Genomic DNA, 19,341 nt, shown 5'->3' on the forward strand with positions numbered 1-19,341 from the left:
ATGATGTTCTACTCTCTGTATTGTTGTCTAAGATACGGCAGATAATTCAATATCACCACCATGGGGTTATGTTTAATGAAAGGCATCACAACTGTAAGTGTATTTTAATAAAAAATGTATGGCAAAAGAAATAAAGGCATATACAGCATTAAAGTTGACATTTTATGAAGCGTGAATCTATACTGTTCTGTATTGCAATGGCATACAATATTACCTTTACTAGATTAAAAATATTGTTGAAATTGGATTATTGTCACATATTTGTCAGTACATTTATTCTCAATATTAGCAGAACATATTTGAATATTAATGCTGACGGCAAATTGTTAAGCGCTTGTTTGTGTTGACTATTATCCAGGTGAGCTACAGTCCCATGGCACTTTTTCCAGTTTAGTTTTCGCCGATTCAAATATTAATGTATTTCCACCTCGGATGAAAAATGTGTGATACCATACTCCAACACGTGAAACATCTTAAAAACGTGTCCATGTCCCTTATGGGCCATCGTAGAAAATAAAGTGTCATAATAATCTAGAGTTACTTCCCTTGTAAAATTCCCAGAATTATGATGCAACTGGGGTTTTCCGAACAAAATATGAAATTATTTGAAAACTACGACGCTGAAAGCTGTACAGAGTAGAGGTAAATAGAATTTCCTTTGAATACGACTCCACGAAAACAGTTGTATCTATACCTTCATGATGTTGTTAAGTAGCTGATAGTTGACGAATAACTAGCAGTTTGAAAGTCTTACCAAATATGCAAACATGAGCTTATTATGTCTGACTGATGTATGTCATTGTAAATTAGAGGACATAGCGACAGTTGAGAGTGAAGAAACAGATAAAGATAATTTTAGTGGGATACCATCGCGTGTCTTGGGTCCCGCTCAGGAAAGTGATAGTAGCCCATCTAACTCAATGTTAGTATAGGGGAGTTACGATCTGTGTGGGAGTGGGGTCTGTATGAGGCGCCGCATTGCTACTTATTCCCTATTTTATGATGTCAATCATTCATTTCTTACTACCACGAAATGTATTATTGATATCACAAATCCGTTTTTATGATATTATAAAATATTTATTGATATCACAAATTTATTGATATAGAATGCCTTTTTTATAATATGGATGAAGTCCATAGATATAATTTGTTACATTTTAAATTCAAAGTTTTTTTTATATCACAAATTCGACCTAGTTATGTCAATCATTCAGTTCTTGATACATTTTATCGTGGTACATTTTAGATATTAATAAATCTAATTTGTGATATCAATAAGTAAGTTTTTTACATTAACTGACCCCTTGACTGTTCAGTGACGGAGTATGATATTAGCAGTCAATATTTAGCTAAGTAGAAAGCAAAATCTTTACAAACTGTTTTATCAATTACTTTAAAAACAAAGTAATATGTCCGCCAAGTGTTTGTTTTTGTTCGTTTGTTATTTAACGCCGTATTCAGCAGTATTCAAGGTGTATGACGGCGGTCTGTATATATTCGAGTCTGGACCAGACAATCCAGTGTTTGATAGCATGAGCATATATCCATGGAATTAAGATACGGTGACATGCATCAACCAAGTCAGCAAGCCTGACCACCCGATCCCGTAAGTCGCCTCTTGCGACAAGCATAGTCGCATTTTACAACAAGCATGGGTTGCTGAAGACCTATTCTACCCCGGACCTTCACGGGTCTCCGCCAATTGAAATGCGTGATAGATTTGTCAGACAACAATAATGTTGACCATTAGCTTATTTACTTTGGTATATACCAAGAAGTGAGCTCTTGATATCACAAAGTCGACTTTTAAATACTAGTAAATAAAGGCGACAAATCCCTTCCCATATTCATCCGAAATCTCGACTGCACGATTCCCACTACATCGTGAGCATGTGACAAATAGTGATGACACAAGGTGTTCGCGAAAAGGTGAGCGTATCCTGCCCCACAGGCGGTAAACGTCACAAACACATGCAAGGCAAGTTAAATGTTCACCTAAATAAACGCACGAAAATATATGGTACAGGTCAAAATAGGGAACTGAAACGGAAATAATTTTTGTCACTGATGCGTCAAATTTGGAAATAGGTTTCGAATTTGTGATATCTAAAAATGGTTCAATTCTATAGAAAAATCGAATTTGTGATAGCAATAATTAATATTTGGTATCGCTACATGAAAAGTATCAGCCATGTTTAAATGGCTGACAACCAGCCTGCTTTCCTTCTTCAATATGCTTGCAGCTTGCTTTCCCTTCATTAATAGGCTTGCAGCCTGCTTTCCCGTCATTAATAGGCTTGCAGCCTGCTTTCCTTCTTCAATATGCTTGCAGCTTGCTTTCCCTTCATTAATAGGCTTGCAGCCTGCTTTCCCGTCATTAATAGGCTTGCAGCCTGCTTTCCTTTTTTAATAGGCTGGCTGGTATCCCAATTGCGTCGATCGATGCTCTTAATGTCAATCACTGGATTGTCTGGTCAAGACTCGATTATTTACAGACCGTCGTCATATAGCGGGAATGTTGTGGAGTGCGGCGTTAAACAACAAACAAAAGATCATACAAATACATCAGATGAACTGGCTAACGTCGATATTCATGAGATCCACAGAGTTGTTTGATTTATCGTTCGCTTTGAGCATATGTATAAAACTACAATGGCCCAAAAGGGCCAAGAAAACGTTTCCCATATGATCGGATATTTCGACTATCACCGGTTTTCTGCTTCACATTTTTTAAGAAAAGGAAACTGAAGAGGAAATCTAAAAAATAGGAGGAGAACCTTGAACATTGCCTAAAACCTCTGAAAACAAACATGGGCTGCCATCAGTCATGACCTTTCCCACATCACGCCTGGGACATGATCAGGTGGTCAGTGTACGCCGATGTCAAAGGCAACCCACTACGTTAGTTGAACTGGGCCAGACGCTACAAAAGGAGTGGACAAGAATCCCTTAAATTGTCATTGGGAAATTGATTCGTACCATGCCACACACATAAACGTAATTTGACCAATCGTGAGGGCATGACCCATTATTGATCCAAGTAATCTCAATCGTTAAGTTGTTGACTAAGTTTTTACAGACCGCCGTCATATAGCTGGAATATTGCTCAGTGTGGCGTTAAACAAACAAACAAACAAACAAACAGAATTAGAGAAAAGGCTGGTTCCATAATTGCTTATGGTGTTCCACTCTCTGTATTGTTGTCTAAGATAAGGCAGATAATTCAATATCACCACCATGGGGTTATGTTTAATGAAAGGCATCACAATTGTAAGTTTATTATGATAAAAAATGTATGGCAAAAGAAATAAAGGCATATACAGCATTAAAGTTGACATTTTATGAAGCGTGAATCTATACTGTTCTGTATTGCAATGGCATACAATATTACCTTTACTAGATTAAAAATATTGTTGAAATTGGATTATTGTAACATATTTGTCAGTACATTTATTCTCAATATTAGCAGAACATATTTGAATATTAATGCTGACGGCTAATTGTTAAGCGCTTGTTTGTGTTGACTATTACCCAGGTGAGCTACAGTCCCATGGCACTTTTTCCAGTTTAGTTTTCGCCGATTCAAATATTAATGTATTTCCACCTCGGATGAAAAAAGTGTGATACCATACTCCAAAACGTGAAACATCTTGAAAACGTGTCCATGTCCCTTATGGGCCACCGTAGAAAATAAAGTGTCATAATAATCATCTAGAGTTACTTCCCCTGTAAAATTCCCGGAATTATGTTGCAACTGGGGTTTTCCCAGCAAAATATGAAATTATTTGAAAACTACGACGCTGAAAGCTGTACAGAGTAGAGGTAAATAGAATTTCCTTTGAATAAGACTCCACGAAAACAGTTGTATCAAAACCTTCATGATGTTGTTAAGTAGCTGATAGTTGACCTATAACTAGCAGTTTGAAAGTCTTACCAAATATGCAAACATGAGCTTATTATGTCTGACTGATGTATGTCATTGTAAATTAGAGGGTATAGCGACAGTTGAGAGTTAAAGAAACATTTTTTAAAGAAACAGATAAAGATAATTTTAGTGGGATACCATCGTGTGTCTTGGGTCCCGCTCAGGAAAGTGATAGTAGCCCATCTAACTCAATGTTAGTATAGGGGAGTTACGATCTGTGTGGGAGAGGAGTCTGTATGAGGCGCCGCATTGCTACTTATTCCCTATTTTATGATGTCAATCATTCATTTCTTACTACCACAAAATGTATTATTGATATCACAAATCCGTTTTTATGATATTATAAAATATTTATTGATATCACAAATTTATTGATATAGAATGCATTTTTATAATATGGATGAGGTCCATAGATATAATTTGTTACATTTTAAATTCAAAGTTTTTTTTATATCACAAATTCGATCTAGTTATGTCAATCATTCAGTTCTTGATACATCTAATCGTGGTACATTTTAGATATTAATAAATCTAATTTGTGATATCAATAAGTAAGTTTTTTACATTAACTGACCCCTTGACTGTTCAGTGACGGAGTGTGATATTAGCAGTCAATGTTTAGCTTAATAGATAGCAAAATCTTTACAAACTGTTTTATTAATTACTTTAAAAACAAAGTAATATGTCCGCCAAGTGTTTGTTTTTGTTGGTTTGTTATTTAACGCCGTACTCAGCAGTATTCAAGGTGTATGACGGCGGTCTGTAAATATTCGAGTCTTGACCAGACAATGCAGTGTTTGATATCATGAGCATCTATCTATGGAATTAAGATACGATGACATGCATCAACCAAGTCAGCAAGCCTGACCACCCGATCCCGTAACTCGCCTCTTGCGACAAGCATTGTCGCATTTTACGGCAAGCATGGGTTGCTGAAGACCTATTCTACCCCGGACCTTCACGGGTCTCCGCCAGTTGAAATGCGTGATAGATTTGTCAGACAACAATAATGTTCACCAGTAGCTTATTTACTTTGGTATGTACCAAGAAGTGAGTTCTTGATATCACAAAGTCGACCTTTACATTCTAATAAATAAAGGCGACAAATCCCTTCCCATGTTCATCAGAAATCTCGGCTGCACGATTCCCACTACATCGTGAGCATGTGACAAATAGTGATGACACAAGGTGTTCGCGAAAAGGTGAGCGTATCCTGCCCCACAGGCGGTAAACGTCACAAACACATGCAAGGCAAGTTAACTGTTCACCTAAATAAACGCACGAAAATATATGGTACAGGTCAAAATAGGGAACTGAAACGGAAATAATTTTTGTCACTGATACGTCAAATTTGGAAATGCCGTATTCGACATAATAAGCGCCCAGGGAGCTCTCAAAATGAGAAATAGGGGTCTCTTATTAGAATATTATTTTGTTGAAAAAAAACATAGTTGAAAGATAAATTTCGTGGTTTATGCTGACAGCCTGAAATGTTTATGTACGACAGATATATTTTTCAGAATTTAATTGCCCATAAATAAGGGTGCATATAACACACGTGTACGTATTATACCGAATAAATAAGTCTTGTGTACATTGATCAATCGGAAGGGATGATAATTGGGCTTGTTCATTAGCCAACATATCAGCAAATATCGCCGTGGGCGCGTATTAGAGCGGGGCGCTTTATCACGTCGAATACGGTACGTTTCGAATTTGTGATTTCTAAAAATGGTTGAGTTATATCGAAAAATTGAATTTGTGAAAGCAATGATTAATATTTGGTAGCACTACATGAAAAGTATCAACCATGTTTAAATGGCTGACAACCAGCCTGCTTTCCTTCTTCAATAGGCTTGCAGCTTGCTTTCCCTTCATTAATAGGCTTGCAGCCTGCTTTCCTTCTTCAAAAGGCTTGCAGCCTGTTTTCCCTTCATTAATAGGTTTGCAGCCTGCTTTCCTTCTTCAAAAGGCTTGCAGCCTGTTTTCCCTTCATTAATAGGTTTGCAGCCTGCTTTCCTTCTTCAAAAGGCTTGCAGCCTGTTTTCCCTTCATTAATAGGCTTGCAGCCTGCTTTCCTTCTTCAAAAGGCTTGCAGCCTGTTTTCCCTTCATTAATAAGTTTGCAGCCTGCTTTCCTTCTTCAAAAGGCTTGCAGCCTGTTTTCCCTTCATTAATAGGCTTGCAGTCTGCTTTCCTTCAATAGGCTTGCAGTCTGCTTTCCTTCTTCAATAGGCTTGCAGCCTGCTTTCCCTTCTTTAATAGGTTTAAATCCTGCTTTCCTTCTTTAATAGGCTTGCAGCCTGTTTTCCCTTCATTAATAGGTTTGCAGCCTGCTTTCCTTCTGCAAAAGGCTTGCAGCCTGCTTTCCCTTCCTTAATAGGCTTGCAGCCTGCTTTCCTTGTTTAATAGGCTTGCAGACTGCTTTCCCTTCTTTAATAGGCTTGTAGTCTGCTTTCCCTTCTTTAAGAAGCTTGCAGCCTGCTTTTCGTCTTTAAAGGCTTGTAGCCTGCTTTTCTTCTTTAAAGGCTTGTAGCCTGCTTTTCCTTCCTTAATAGGCTTGCAGCCTACTTTCCTTGTTTTATAGGCTTGCAGTCTGCTTTCCCTTCTTTAATAGGCTTGTATAGTCTGCTTTCCCTTCTTTAATAGGCTTGCATAGTCGCAAGCAGGTTTGGGCTTCGGACAGGCCAAATTCAGTAATGACTAAAAAGGGTAAGTTTTTCGAACCTTTCCAGAAAATCTAAACTATGAGCAAGGGACCGGTCAGTTATTTAAAGGGGGGTGTCAGAGGTTTTTGATGTTCACAATAATGACCTTCCTCTGAAGGCCATCTTATGTTTGCATGAACCTCCTACCCGTGAAGATCCGGGTTAGAATATATCTTCAGCAACCCATGTCTGCGACTATGCTTGTCATAAAAGGCGACTAACGAGGCCGGATGGTCAGGCTCGGTGACTTGGTTGATACATGTCAACGTATCCCAATTGCGTTGATCGATGCTCATGATGTTAATCACTTGAGTTTCTGGTCCAGGCTCGATTATTTACAGACTGCCGTCATATATCTGGAATATTGCTGAGTGCAGCGTTAAACAACAAACAAACCATGACCCTCCCCATGTCTTTGTTTATTTTTTCATGACCCTCCCTGAAAAGACAAATTACACAAGAACTTTATTTTTTATGTTCAATTTTTCATGCCCCTCCCCGAAACATGTTTATTTTTTATTACACTCTCCTACAGAATGTCATGTTTTCGTAACAATATATAATTGGTCCCTTAACGAACATTTTTCTTTAACGTTTCTTTATATCTTTTAAGCAGCAGAATCTCTGTACTTGTACATAGCAGGGGTAATTCAAAATTAACATACAGTAAACTCCGTTTATAACACGCTTGTAACGAACTGGCGGATATAACGAACTTATATTTTGGTACAGGTCATTCCCTGTATATATGCAGTATACAGTCAAGTCCCGTTAATCCGACATGGTTGGTTGCATATGATTATGTCGGATAAACGAGTATGCAGTTCGTGATCGAAAATCGGACAACTACACGATAAATAACGATACAAACACGTAATAAAAAATATAAAAGAAATATTCATATTGTTACGTTACATTATTAGCGGAATGTGTTTTCTAATCATGTAACTTCTAAAGCTCAACACGAAACAACTGATACATGCACTGCCCCCCACTGTACGAAAAACAGTGATGTGCATTGGGCCAGTTCAGCGGGCTGAAAGTGATGACAAACGCAACATGTTTCGTCATCGGATATTGGCGAATCCTCACTGTCACTGCCGTATAGTAGATTAATCGCACCGGATGGTCCCGCTGCTGGCTCGGTGGTACTTTTATGTTTCTTTTGAGATTGTTTAGCTGATGTATGTGACTTTGCTGGTCGTTTCTTGGTTGGTACTGGCTGTTTAGAAGTTGAACTTTTAACATAGTTTTTTTCTTGAATTTCTATCTCTGGTTCAGTTATGGCTTTGCCGCTAACGATCTTGTGCATAGATCTGCGTGGTTTTCTTTGCTTCTTCTGAATGACGGGAAGCTGGTCACCAAAGAATTGGGTTTGGTCAAAGTTAGTGACGAAAATTTCCTTCTCAACGTTTGGGTTGGTACGCGGGCTGTGTACGTCGTCAGTAGCTGCGACTTGTCTTCATCGTGTGATGCGGTGATAAAAGCAGCTGGTTGGAATGCAGATTTATCAATCATATCTGGCGAAAAGCGATAGATTCCTGACTTTCTGAATGGCGACTGCAAGTGACCAGGCGTTAAAGCAGCAGAATATGCCCTGTAGGCTACGGAGGCGATGTTATATCTGTTGACTGTGGTACTATCAGACTTCAACAGTTTGTGACATTCGGCATTGTAAATCTTTGTAAACGGGCCTAAACATCCCACGTCCATTGGCTGCAAAATATGACTTGTGTGAGCCGGGAGGAAAAACATCACAATATTGTGATCTTTAGCCCAGTCTATCAGAGACGGAGAAATGTGCGACTTGTGGCCATCGTACAGAAGAAGCAAAGGTCTATTCGGCGTTGCTGGAGATACATATCGAAGGAAATACCTGTCCAAGTAATCTTGGAATATAACACCATGTGACCATCCCGATTCAAAAACAGTTCCGTCAGTTCCCGCTGTACAGCCTTCAAGTAATTCACTGCGCATTCTAGCACCCGCAAATACAAAGAAAGGTGGAATAAATGTGCCCAGGGCGTTTCAACTTCCCAAAAGTGTGACGACAGACGATCTCTCTGAATCTCGTAGGCCACTGACTTTCTTTAGCCAACAATTTTCGGTGCGACTTTGGACTGGTTGATTCCTTTCTCATCTACGTTATAAATTGCTTCTGGTCTTGATTGGAAACCGTATTTGTCCATAATCATGGCAAGTTCATCAAAATATTTGTTGATGCATTCCTCTGAACTAGCTTTGGCACGAAGTTCCGTGAGAGACTTGGCACTTCTAACTTTCAACTCCGGCCATCGCTCAAACAGACCACATAACCACTTGACAGATAATGGATGGGACAGGTCACGTTTTCCTAACTGACAAGCAAAGTTAGACCCTACATTGGACAACCTCCTTCCTGGTATATCCGTATCCGATGGATGCCATGTATGTTACATGGCCAACAAGTCTAGTTTCTTGCTCTGCATCATAAAATTTGAGTCGCACCTGACTTGACTGTGTTAACATCGATCTTGCCTATTATCCTGTCTCTCAGTGTTTGCTCGGGTACAGAGAAGTTTGGCCTACCTTTAGAATACAGTACCACAAACTTTTCAAACACGTGATCATACCCTATGACGTAATTTGTAGTATTTTGTTGCTAGTCACACCGGCGAAACAATGCCCTGTGACGTCAGGGGTCATCGAGTGTGCAGAAGCTCCTCCCAGTGAGCTATCATCTCTACACGTAATGTCATTGAATACGCCCTGCGGTGCTGAGAGTTTTGAGTATTTGTTTACTAATTATAGCCTGCGGAGGCGCATTTTAGAGCAAGCGCTAGTTTACGAAAGCACTTTTATTTTTTATATATTTTTATTTCGTTTTTCTCGTAATTCAAGTGGATAAAATGGTTATAAATGGGAACTATTATACATATATTATTTTTTCGGTTAATTAATTTTCATTATTATGCGCAAGAATGCAGTTTATTAGGGATATTATATTGGCGCTGAACACATCCAAATGTCGCCAGTGTTAGGGTAGGTTACCCCGAACTCTATCCTTAGCCCTTGGATCCCCTTAACGATAAATCACCCCTTTACGATCATTAGGGTTAGGTACCCGTTTAGTGGCTATTAGATTACCCGAAGTCTATCCTTAGCCCTTGGATCCCCTTTACGATCAATCACCCCTTTTACGGCCATTAGGGTTAGGTACTCGTTTAGTGGCCATTATAGATTATATAACGGCTCCTAATATTCTTTATACAAAAAACGTCGAGTAAAAAGGATGAAATGGTTTTGTGTCGAATATTTTGGCAACTGGAAACTGTCCTGGAACATTCACACAAGCCACTTTCACCGGCTACATTTTTTCAGTACTGATTCAAAAGCGAACTCACCGATGTGTCGTCACTAGTCATGCTTATTCCTCCCTCGTTCCTTACTATTATCCACATCATCCTTACAGTGTTCCCTACCACACTTTTCTGTCACAAAAATCAACCGACGAATTATTAAATACCATATCATTCATGCGTACTCGCGAGTTCGACGTCTGACGTCTGACGCCTGGAGCCGTTTTCAGTTCGCGGCATATCGGCTCATTCCTCTCCACTTGGTATCTTGTACATCACGGAATGGGACGAGTGTGCCAAATGGCATCGGGATCATTCGTAAGTGTCCGTAGACTAAGTCACGAGACACCATGCCTACCCGTAACCTTCGTAAGTGTCCGTCACCTATTCGACCCTTTTCGTTGAGTTCCGTACCGTCGTAGGCATGACTAGGTACATTTGCACTAAGTTTGACAGTGTGGACGTAGCTCAGTCGGTTAGCTCTCGGGCTAACAATCCGAAGGTCGCGGGTTCGCGTCCTACGGATTCTCACAAAAACTGGTTACTTGTCTTGAGACATGTGACCTACGGCAGAGATCGTCCTCACGAGAAGTTGTTTTACTGTATTCTAAAGGTGCTCCGATTGAGTCATTTCGGTAATTCGTTGCAAATTAGTAGTGTCGGAGTCGGAGTGCGAGAGAGTCGGATTAACGGGTCTAAAGGGCACTGATTTAATCGGTTCCCATCATTAGTATCGAATAAAGCCGATGGTCGGATTAACGAGACTTGACTGTATGTTAATAACGAACTGCATGTCAAAAGGAACTAAAATTATTGGTCCTTTTGAGTTCGTTATAGCCGTAGTTTAATGTGCAGTTTAAGTTTAAACAAAATCAGTAAATGACCTATCGTGTGACTGGATTATGTGGTCCATACGTTGATTGACAGACCGCCACGTCAGGCAGGATACTGCTGTGCGGCGACGAGCAACACACAAAGACTTACTTTAATCTAGAAATTGTGTGAGTGGCGGGTCTAATGGTATGGAAGGACATGTTCACCCTTTTCATGAACACCTGGTGTTATCAATGATTTTCAGTGATCTATTCTTGCATGTTCCCATGGGGTCACCATTCTGGGAAGCTAGCTCATGTGATGGCTGTGATGTAAGATGGACTGTACCAATCTAAACCCAACCCACACAGTTGGCGATATGCTGAATTTTAAGATGTCGGTCAGCTATAAACGGGCAGCCTTCTTCAAACCTAGCATCTTTAGTAAGAACTGGCCTGGTGTCACCTTCTGGGTGATGTTTCTGTCTCGCATAAATTCATTTCTTAACTGTTGAATAAAAAACAGTCATCCCCCAAACATTCTTTTCATATCTTTCTGTACCTAACCGTTTGATACACCATTCCCGATTAATGTGTGAATGCCCAATATTACAGTAACTGCATTGTCTTTCAGGGAGGACGATCAAGGCAGAAACATGAATCAAATATCAATGCAGAAAGATTTAAGCCCATCGTCTGGTATGTATCGTATGTCCATCTATGCACACAGACACATTTTTGTTCCAAATAATTGTATTCTGTTTGAAATTAATGTAAATGAAGTAATTTAAAGTAATTTAAAGGTAATGCATGAAAGAAATATTCAAATTCAAATAGCACAAACACGAGCTACCCCATTAATAGAATGAAGTGAAGTTAATTTTGTCTTGTTTTTTCAGGCCATGGAGAAGCATTCAACACACCCGCACAACCCCAGGTAATAATTTGGTCACAACTAATTTTTTGTTAAAGTACATCCTCTATAGAGCTTTAACTGAAACCTCTTTTTGAAATATAAACTTATACATCAAGCATTTCGTTTAGATTTTAATACACTCAACTCCAAAAGAAACGCGAATTTGAAGTGGTGAAAGTAACATGCTATAATTAAGAAAGTTTTCAACAGAAACAAGGCAAAATTGACAGGGTTATAGCAAGATCCTTCATGTCATGTCAGACATCATTTCGTTAATATGATTCAAGGTCACACTGACTTTCAAAAGTCTTTTTGAATCACATTCAGTAATGGGTATAGCCGCTGATTGGTCTGTTGTGAGACCCATAGTCATTCGGCCAGTTGTGGTTGCCCGTAGGAATATATCGTGTAGATGTGCCGTCACTGATCTTATCTATCTGACGTAGCACGCGGTCGTCCGCTTCTTTGACGATTACCTGTTTTGTTGGTCAACTGATGACGTTCCTGAAGCACGTAAATTGTGGAATAATGGGCACCAAGGTGTCTGGCAACTCGGGGCATACTTCATCCAGCTGTAATAAGACCAATTGAGACCCGTGTGTTAGGGGTATGTTGTGTTTGTGTCAAACCTAAAATTAAAATACAAAACCAACAGGTATTACTTGAGTTTTAATGTTAGTTTGTTGTTTAAAGCCGCACTCAACAATGTTCCAGCTATATGACGGAGGTCTGTAAATAATTGATATTCATAGCATCGGTCCAAGCAATTGGTTTTCGTTGACATGCTTCAACCAACTCAACCTATCTGACCACCCAATTCCTTTAGTCGCTACTGGCACCCATACCAAAAGATGAAACAACTTATGGCCGTTACTTAGCCAATTGTTTTCAAAAGTAGTAGCGTATTTCGGTCAAGTTTGATTAAAATCATTATAGTTATTGTACGTCTTTCTTCCGTATTAATGCTGACAATATATATGAATATCAACGCTGTTGTCAGTCTTTCTTGACGTTTTACACTGTTGATAACATATCCAGGTGAGCTACAGTGCACTGGCACTATTTTGTAGAAAACATTTTGAGCAACGTTCCTCAGTGTAAGGCAACACTCCGCATAGTTGAAGCGATGGTTATTGTTCACTCAGCTTGTTCCTTGATTGTCTTTTCACATAAAAAACATTTGCTTGATACATAATAATGCCTTGTTGACTGTGCTCAAACATCTAAGATTTCACCTGGCCATTGCGAAAGTTACTTCTTTTTTTCAGAGTAGACAACATGACAGCGGCTTGGAGGCTTCTGAAACACAACAGAATGAAAAACCAACATCAAGCTTGGATCTGGATAAAACTGACTCCTCCCCAAAGACAGATGATAAGAATGATGATGGACAAAGTTATTCATTCCCCAAACTCAGCATTTCAAAAATACAAATTAACATCAAAGACAGAGGAAAGAAAGCAGAAGAGATTATTTCAAACATTACACAGTCAAGGGAAAAAAGTACACATGGAGGAGAAACAACTAGAAAGAAGAGAAAAGACACGGATGGAACAATAAATCCACAAGTTCTGACATCTGATGTAGGTGATCCTGGTATCTCTGAATCACAATCCACAGGAAGGGACAACAGTGAAGTTGGAACAGTCACCAACAGTCCACTTCCTGGTACATCTCGGCAGTCAGTTATGGATCCCGCAGATGATAATCAGAATTTATCCAAGACAACATTGACAGAGCTTTCTTTAATACAAAGAGTGTCTGACAGCTTAAAAAAACATGAATCTGGCTTTCATGTTAAGGTGTTTGAGATCATAACACCCACAGTGAGTCAAATGTTGCGTGCCATCGAGTCAATCACAAAACCCAGACAATTAAGGCATGTTAATCAAACAAGAAGTTATATGATTTTCTTTTACAGAGACAAGGGTGGTCCAGAAATATTTGTTGCTGGATCGGGAATGGCTTACACATACGTTGATCAGAGAAGTTGTCCAGAATTTCCAAGGAAGATAGCACGTAGACTATTGGAACCAACAACGATTCAGCTGGATACAAGAAACGTGACAGGAGACACATCACAAGTCAGGAAACAATACATTCCTGACAAAGGAGGAACCATCAACGTTTGGGACATCATAGAAGTGGTTGTTCACAAGTACATTGCCAAACCGAAAGACATGGCATCCATCCTGCAGTTCTTCCAAAAAAGGCCAAGCAAAAAGCCATCAATTGCTATTAAAAAAGTGTCTGTCGAGGTAATCACAAGATTCCCTGACATTTTAGACATACAGAAAATTATTTCTCACTTTGCAACTATTGACAGAAATGAGCCTACATACTTGTTTGGTACCAGTCAAAACAAAGAAGAAGATGACAAAACATTTGCAATGTTTGACTTGATGCAGGAAGAACACAACAAGGAGAAAATCAAGACGCTGCAGGAAAACATGCACAGAAGAATTGACAGATATATCGAGAACCAATCTGAAGATGATATCCAACTCTCCTGTGATGATCTTGATCTCTGGCTAAGGACAAGCGAATGTAGACTTTTCCTTGAAACAACATCAAAGTGGAAACCCATAAAAAAATGGAAGGAATGTCTACCAAATTTCAGAGATGTATTAAAGGCCTTAAAGGAACGCAACCAGTTAATTTCTGAGAAATTGCTGTCTAGTGACGTAAAGATGTCCCTTCATGATGATGCTGGAAAGACAATGAAGAAAAAACAGCCTATAACCAACTTCATTCAATCGCATTTCGCATCCTCCGATTCAAAACCTTACTACTTTTGGTGTGGGAAATGGCTGAAAATAAAAGCGGAATATTTCCGAATGCTGGATGACAGTTTCATGTCTATCATGAAAGAGCAAACAATAGACTCCACAGACATAATGCCATTGCCATGGGTTTATTCACACGCCAAGAAAACATCTGAGAGCAAGAAAGCCGAGGAAACATCTAAGAGCAAGAAAGCCAAGGAAACATCTAAGGGCAAGAAAGCCGAGGAAACATCTAAGGGCAAGAAAGCCGAGGAATCATCTGAGAGCAAGAAAGCCGAGGAAACATCTAAGGGCAAGAAAGCCGAGGAAACATCTAAGGGCAAGAAAGCCGAGGAAACATCTAAGGGCAAGAAAGCCAAGGAAACATCTAAGGGCAAGAAAGCCGAGGAATCATCTGAGAGCAAGAAAGCCGAGGAAACATCTAAGGGCAAGAAAGCCGAGGAAACATCTAAGGGCAAGAAAGCCGAGGAAACATCTGAGAGCAAGAAAGCCGAGGAAACATCTAAGGGAAATAAAGCCGAGGAAACATCTAAGGGCAAGAAAGCCGAGGAAACATCTAAGGGCAAGAAAGCCGAGGAAACATCTAAGGGCAAGAAAGCCGAGGAATCATCTGAGAGCAAGAAAGCCGAGGAAACATCTAAGGGCAAGAAAGCCGAGGAAACATCTAAGGGCAAGAAAGCCGAGGAAACATCTAAGGGCAAGAAAGCCGAGGAAACATCTAAGGGCAAGAAAGCCGAGGAATCATCTGAGAGCAAGAAAGCCGAGGAAACATCTAAGGGCAAGAAAGCCGAGGAAACATCTAAGGGCAAGAAAGCCGAGGAAACATCTGAGAGCAAGAAAGCCGAGGAAACATCTAAGGGAAAGAAAGCCGAGGAAACATCTAAGGGCAAGAAAGCCGAGGAAACATCTAAGGGCAAGAAAGCCGAGGAAACATCTAAGGGAAAGAAAGCCGAGGAAACATCTAAGGGCAAGAAAGCTGAGGAAACATCTAAGGGCAAGAAAGCTGAGGAAACATCTAAGGGCAAGAAAGCCGAGGAAACATCTAAGGGCAAGAAAGTGAAAACAAAAATATTTGCACTGGATACCCTTTGTCAGTTTCTGAGTGCTCTTCTGCCTGACCAGAAAATTAAGTCAGAGGACATGGAGGTGCTCTTGAAATCTGTTGATGGAGTTGAAGTTGAAAAGAATGAAGCTGGCATATTGTGTACATATAATCAAAGAGAATATGAAACAAAAGACCAGTTGAAATCATTTGTGCAGTTATTTCTCACAATGAACACCAGTCTGACAGAAGGTATGTACAATGACTCGTACATCCTTTTGGACAAAATCATCAGCACGACAGGAAAGACATCACAGACTGGGTTCCTTGTTGGAGACCGAATATGTATGAAACACATAGAAATGTTTGATATAATTATGTACAATCAGACACACACGTACATTATCCACGTCAAGGAAGGGTTTGACCATAACACAAGAGTTGTTGCATCACAGATTCGAAACTCTGCAGATATCCTCTTTAGGGCACTGACAAGTCACATGACCAAAACTGCTCTTGAAAAAATGTGGGAAACCTTCACTAGAGAGCGGCAAAATCCATCAGGTTCAAAATCACAACCCACTATTGATACGCTCGGAGAGAAAGAGGGAATGAAGAAGAATTATCAAGCAATGAAATCAAAGCTAGACGAGATGACAAAAGGGGGATTCATCAACCTCTTTAAAAAAAGGGAGATTGTGTATGTTTTGGCAGTACGTGACAAAGGTGAAGACAGGACATTTGAGATTGGTGATGCATTGGAGACACAGCTACAGAGAAAATATCCAGATAGGTGTGAGACGATATTACATCTCCTTGAGGAAAAAATGTTTATACAGAAGGCAAACAGTCATTATGTTGTCCCAGACAAGTTTAGACTTGTGACTAGTAAAGACCAATTTGTCAGAAACATGATGGACGATACCCCTGATGAAGAAGACAACCGACTGGCCAACGAGGAGAAAAGAGATGATGTCGATAGAATCGTTTCCCCGACAGCTTCACGCACTGGAAGGCAAAGTGCAAGTGGTAATTTGACCACAGGTTTTGATAAACTTGAACCTCTCGTCAAATATACGGGTCATGCCTCAATATCTGCTGAAAGTCCAGAAAGAAGACTTACTGGGACAGAGGAAGCTAGTCATAGAATCTCAGTCTTGGAATCATGTGCTGATGATTCCTCTGAATCGGGGCTGACCAATACAGAAATTAGAATGGAAGAAGGTTCCTCTGAAGAGGTTACTCACTCAGATGTGAGTGAATTAGACCCAACAGAGAACATTAAATCGCCTGCAGACTCAGCCATCAGTCAAGTATCATACAACAAAGCTGATGGACTTCTCTGGGGGGAGGTATATAAGATTCTCATGGATCAGCTTCCGCATACCAGATCCTCCATTGTTAAGTTAGACATCTTAAGTCTCTTTAGTCATTTCCGAAAATATCAGATTGGGGAAAAAAGGTTCCAGCTCAAGGTTTGCTTTGTTCCTAAGTCCACCAAAACTTTCAGTAAAGAACTCAAAGGATTTCTAGAACGGGGATCGTTAAAAAAATGACAATCTACTTGCTGAGAATAAATTTCAAGTTACATGATGTAACAATGATACAGTGTGACTATCATCGACCAATGACCTCAAGTCTCTGATTATGTCCAAATTTATTGATTCTGACCCAGTGTACATTGTAAATTGAGAATCAATGGTACATTTCATAGATAAGTCACTGCAATGAAACTGTGACGCGTTTCAAATGAGAGCCTGGAAGTGGCTTACTGTGACAGAATCTTCCTGAAACATTCCTTGATAACAGCACATGAATGGACAGACGGATGCCAACAGTTTCCACTTTGCACAGAGTTCAATTATGTTCTTATAATTGTTTCTTAAAGAGTTGGTAGATCAGTTTTTCCCAATATGATAATTTTAATATGCTGTTAAGAATTATTTTCATAAAAAGAGAACTTATGGTATTCATTCTTATGTTCAAGGACCGACCATTTGATATTCTGGGTGGTGGTGGAGGGGGTTGAGATATTGTACTGAGACCAGATACTTTCAGCTGCAGCTGTAAAACCAGATATTTAAAAAAAATTAATACTATGAGCCAAAATATATTTATTTTCGAAAAAACACATTTCAACAATGTAATTTTTGCAGCAATTTCTTTCTTCCCAACAATATGGAGTATAATTAATTCTTTCAATAATTTTCAGAGGGACAGCTCACACAACCCCCCCCCCCCCCCCCTCCCCCGCGAAAATGGTTGGCCCTAAAAAATCAGATAACTCTGACTATGAACATGCTTTGTTTAGACAAGATCTTATGCCTTTAATGTTGTCACTGCATTTTGATACATGTATTTACAAAAAGTTTTGGAATCGAATATCACATGTAGATAGCTTGGAGTGTTGGATTATCCAACTTTATTCTTTTAAGATCTTGATTTGTTTTCATAATTGGTGTGAAGGGACATTTCCACATTAAAAAGTAGGCTTATGAAGCAAATATACACGAACACAAGGTAACTGGTACTTTTTGTATGGATCATGTTGTTAGCACAAAAACAAAAAACCTTCTGAATTAATGTGTACTGCTGTTTAATTGGGTTGAAGAAAGTACCCAGACTTTCTACAGATTATTTTTCTTAGAAATGAATTCATAATTTCAAGATTATGCCAAGAATATTGTTTTTGTTACATGAGATATGGTGAAGTGTCTGGTTATTTTCATTCCCTATCACAGCCATTTGAAAGGGAGAGAAAAGTGTACTATTTGGACTGAGTTTACACAGTTTAAATGATTTATTGACAAGTAAAGCCTTATATCAACCTCATCATAATAATATTTTTTTACTATTTTAAGTTAAGAGTATAAGGTGAAGAAAGTTCACTGGTAATGTCCCATAGCCTTTTTCACTGATGGACCGCCTCCGTGGTCTAGTGGTAGAGCGTCTGCCCGGAGAGCGGAAGGTCCGGGGTTCGATCCCAGGCCGTGTCATGCCAAAAGATGGTACTTGTTGTTACCCTGTCTTGCACTCGGCATTAAAGGGATAAAACAAGGACTGGTCAGCTCTGAGTCAGTATAATGTGTCCGAGTAGGGTATTCATGTTAAATTGCGGCATGGCATCAGTCCAGACTAGCATGCGCACGCACGCACACACACGTCGCTATATAAGTGCAATAATCTTGGATGCGACGTTAAACTCCATTTCACCTCACCTTTTCACTGATGATTGTAAGAGTTATTTCCCCAAAAAATTTAAAGATAAAGATGGACAACTTTTTGTGTGTGCACGGACATAAAAGGGTATTTGGCAATGTATTAACTCAAATAGCATCAAACGCATAAAGAAATAAACATTGCACTCCACTCGCCAATTCATCTGGTGAAATGAGAACACTTTGTTAACAGTTTACTCTGACACTCAAGACTGACCATAATTCCCTGGCTTGTGTATGGTCTTCCATACAAGCCTGTGAAATAATGACGATGCAAGGTTACAGGTGTAACAATGGCCTTCTTTTGGCTTATAAAAACCCAACTTAACAAACAAAGGGTATTGAATCACTTTTATATACATCGATAACGACTTATTGCATGTGTCTTTAAGAATAAGTAGTTGCAAGGATAAATATGTTAACAATGACCATTGTCATCTTTACCTGCATAAACTGTAAAAGTACAGCAGGAAGCCATGAAATCCTCTCTGAAGGCATGTAACCTGAAGCAAATTTGAGAATTAAATGTTCAAATTTATATATTCAAATATGAAGCTGCACTTTCAGTCTAGTGAGTGAGTGAGTGAGTGAGTG

At 39.4% G+C, this 19,341-nt stretch overlaps 1 protein-coding gene across 2 annotated transcripts; it reads left to right on the forward strand.

The window, feature by feature from the left end:
* Window positions 1–425: 425 nt before the first annotated feature.
* LOC124121019 lies at window positions 426–17,775 on the forward strand. 2 transcript variants are annotated; one of them, XM_046484001.2, is made up of 4 exons: window positions 426–642; window positions 11,420–11,484; window positions 11,685–11,722; window positions 12,970–17,775. In XM_046484001.2, the coding sequence occupies exons 2-4, from the start codon at window positions 11,442–11,444 to the stop codon at window positions 17,083–17,085; spliced, it is 4,197 nt and encodes a 1,398-aa protein (XP_046339957.2). In that variant the 5' UTR covers window positions 426–642; window positions 11,420–11,441; the 3' UTR covers window positions 17,086–17,775. The 2 variants fall into 2 exon arrangements, with proteins under 2 accessions (XP_046339957.2, XP_046339928.2); XM_046483972.2 differs by lacking the exon at window positions 426–642 and adding an exon at window positions 3,755–3,825.
* Window positions 17,776–19,341: the final 1,566 nt, after the last annotated feature.

This window comes from Haliotis rufescens, unplaced genomic scaffold (assembly GCF_023055435.1).
Source record: "Haliotis rufescens isolate VD_foot unplaced genomic scaffold, xgHalRufe1.0.p SCAF_16, whole genome shotgun sequence".
NCBI lineage: Eukaryota > Metazoa > Mollusca > Gastropoda > Lepetellida > Haliotidae > Haliotis > Haliotis rufescens.

What these genes read in the sequence shown, in the direction of transcription:
- LOC124121019 (XM_046484001.2), top strand. Translation starts at nt 11,442, where the DNA reads ATGAATCAAATATCAATGCAGAAAGATTTAAGCCCATCGTCTG. An exon ending in AGATTTAAGCCCATCGTCTG is followed by an intron (nt 11,485 to 11,684) that starts GTATGTATCGTA and finishes TTGTTTTTTCAG; the next exon opens with GCCATGGAGAAGCATTCAAC. An exon ending in ACACACCCGCACAACCCCAG is followed by an intron (nt 11,723 to 12,969) that starts GTAATAATTTGG and finishes TCTTTTTTTCAG; the next exon opens with AGTAGACAACATGACAGCGG.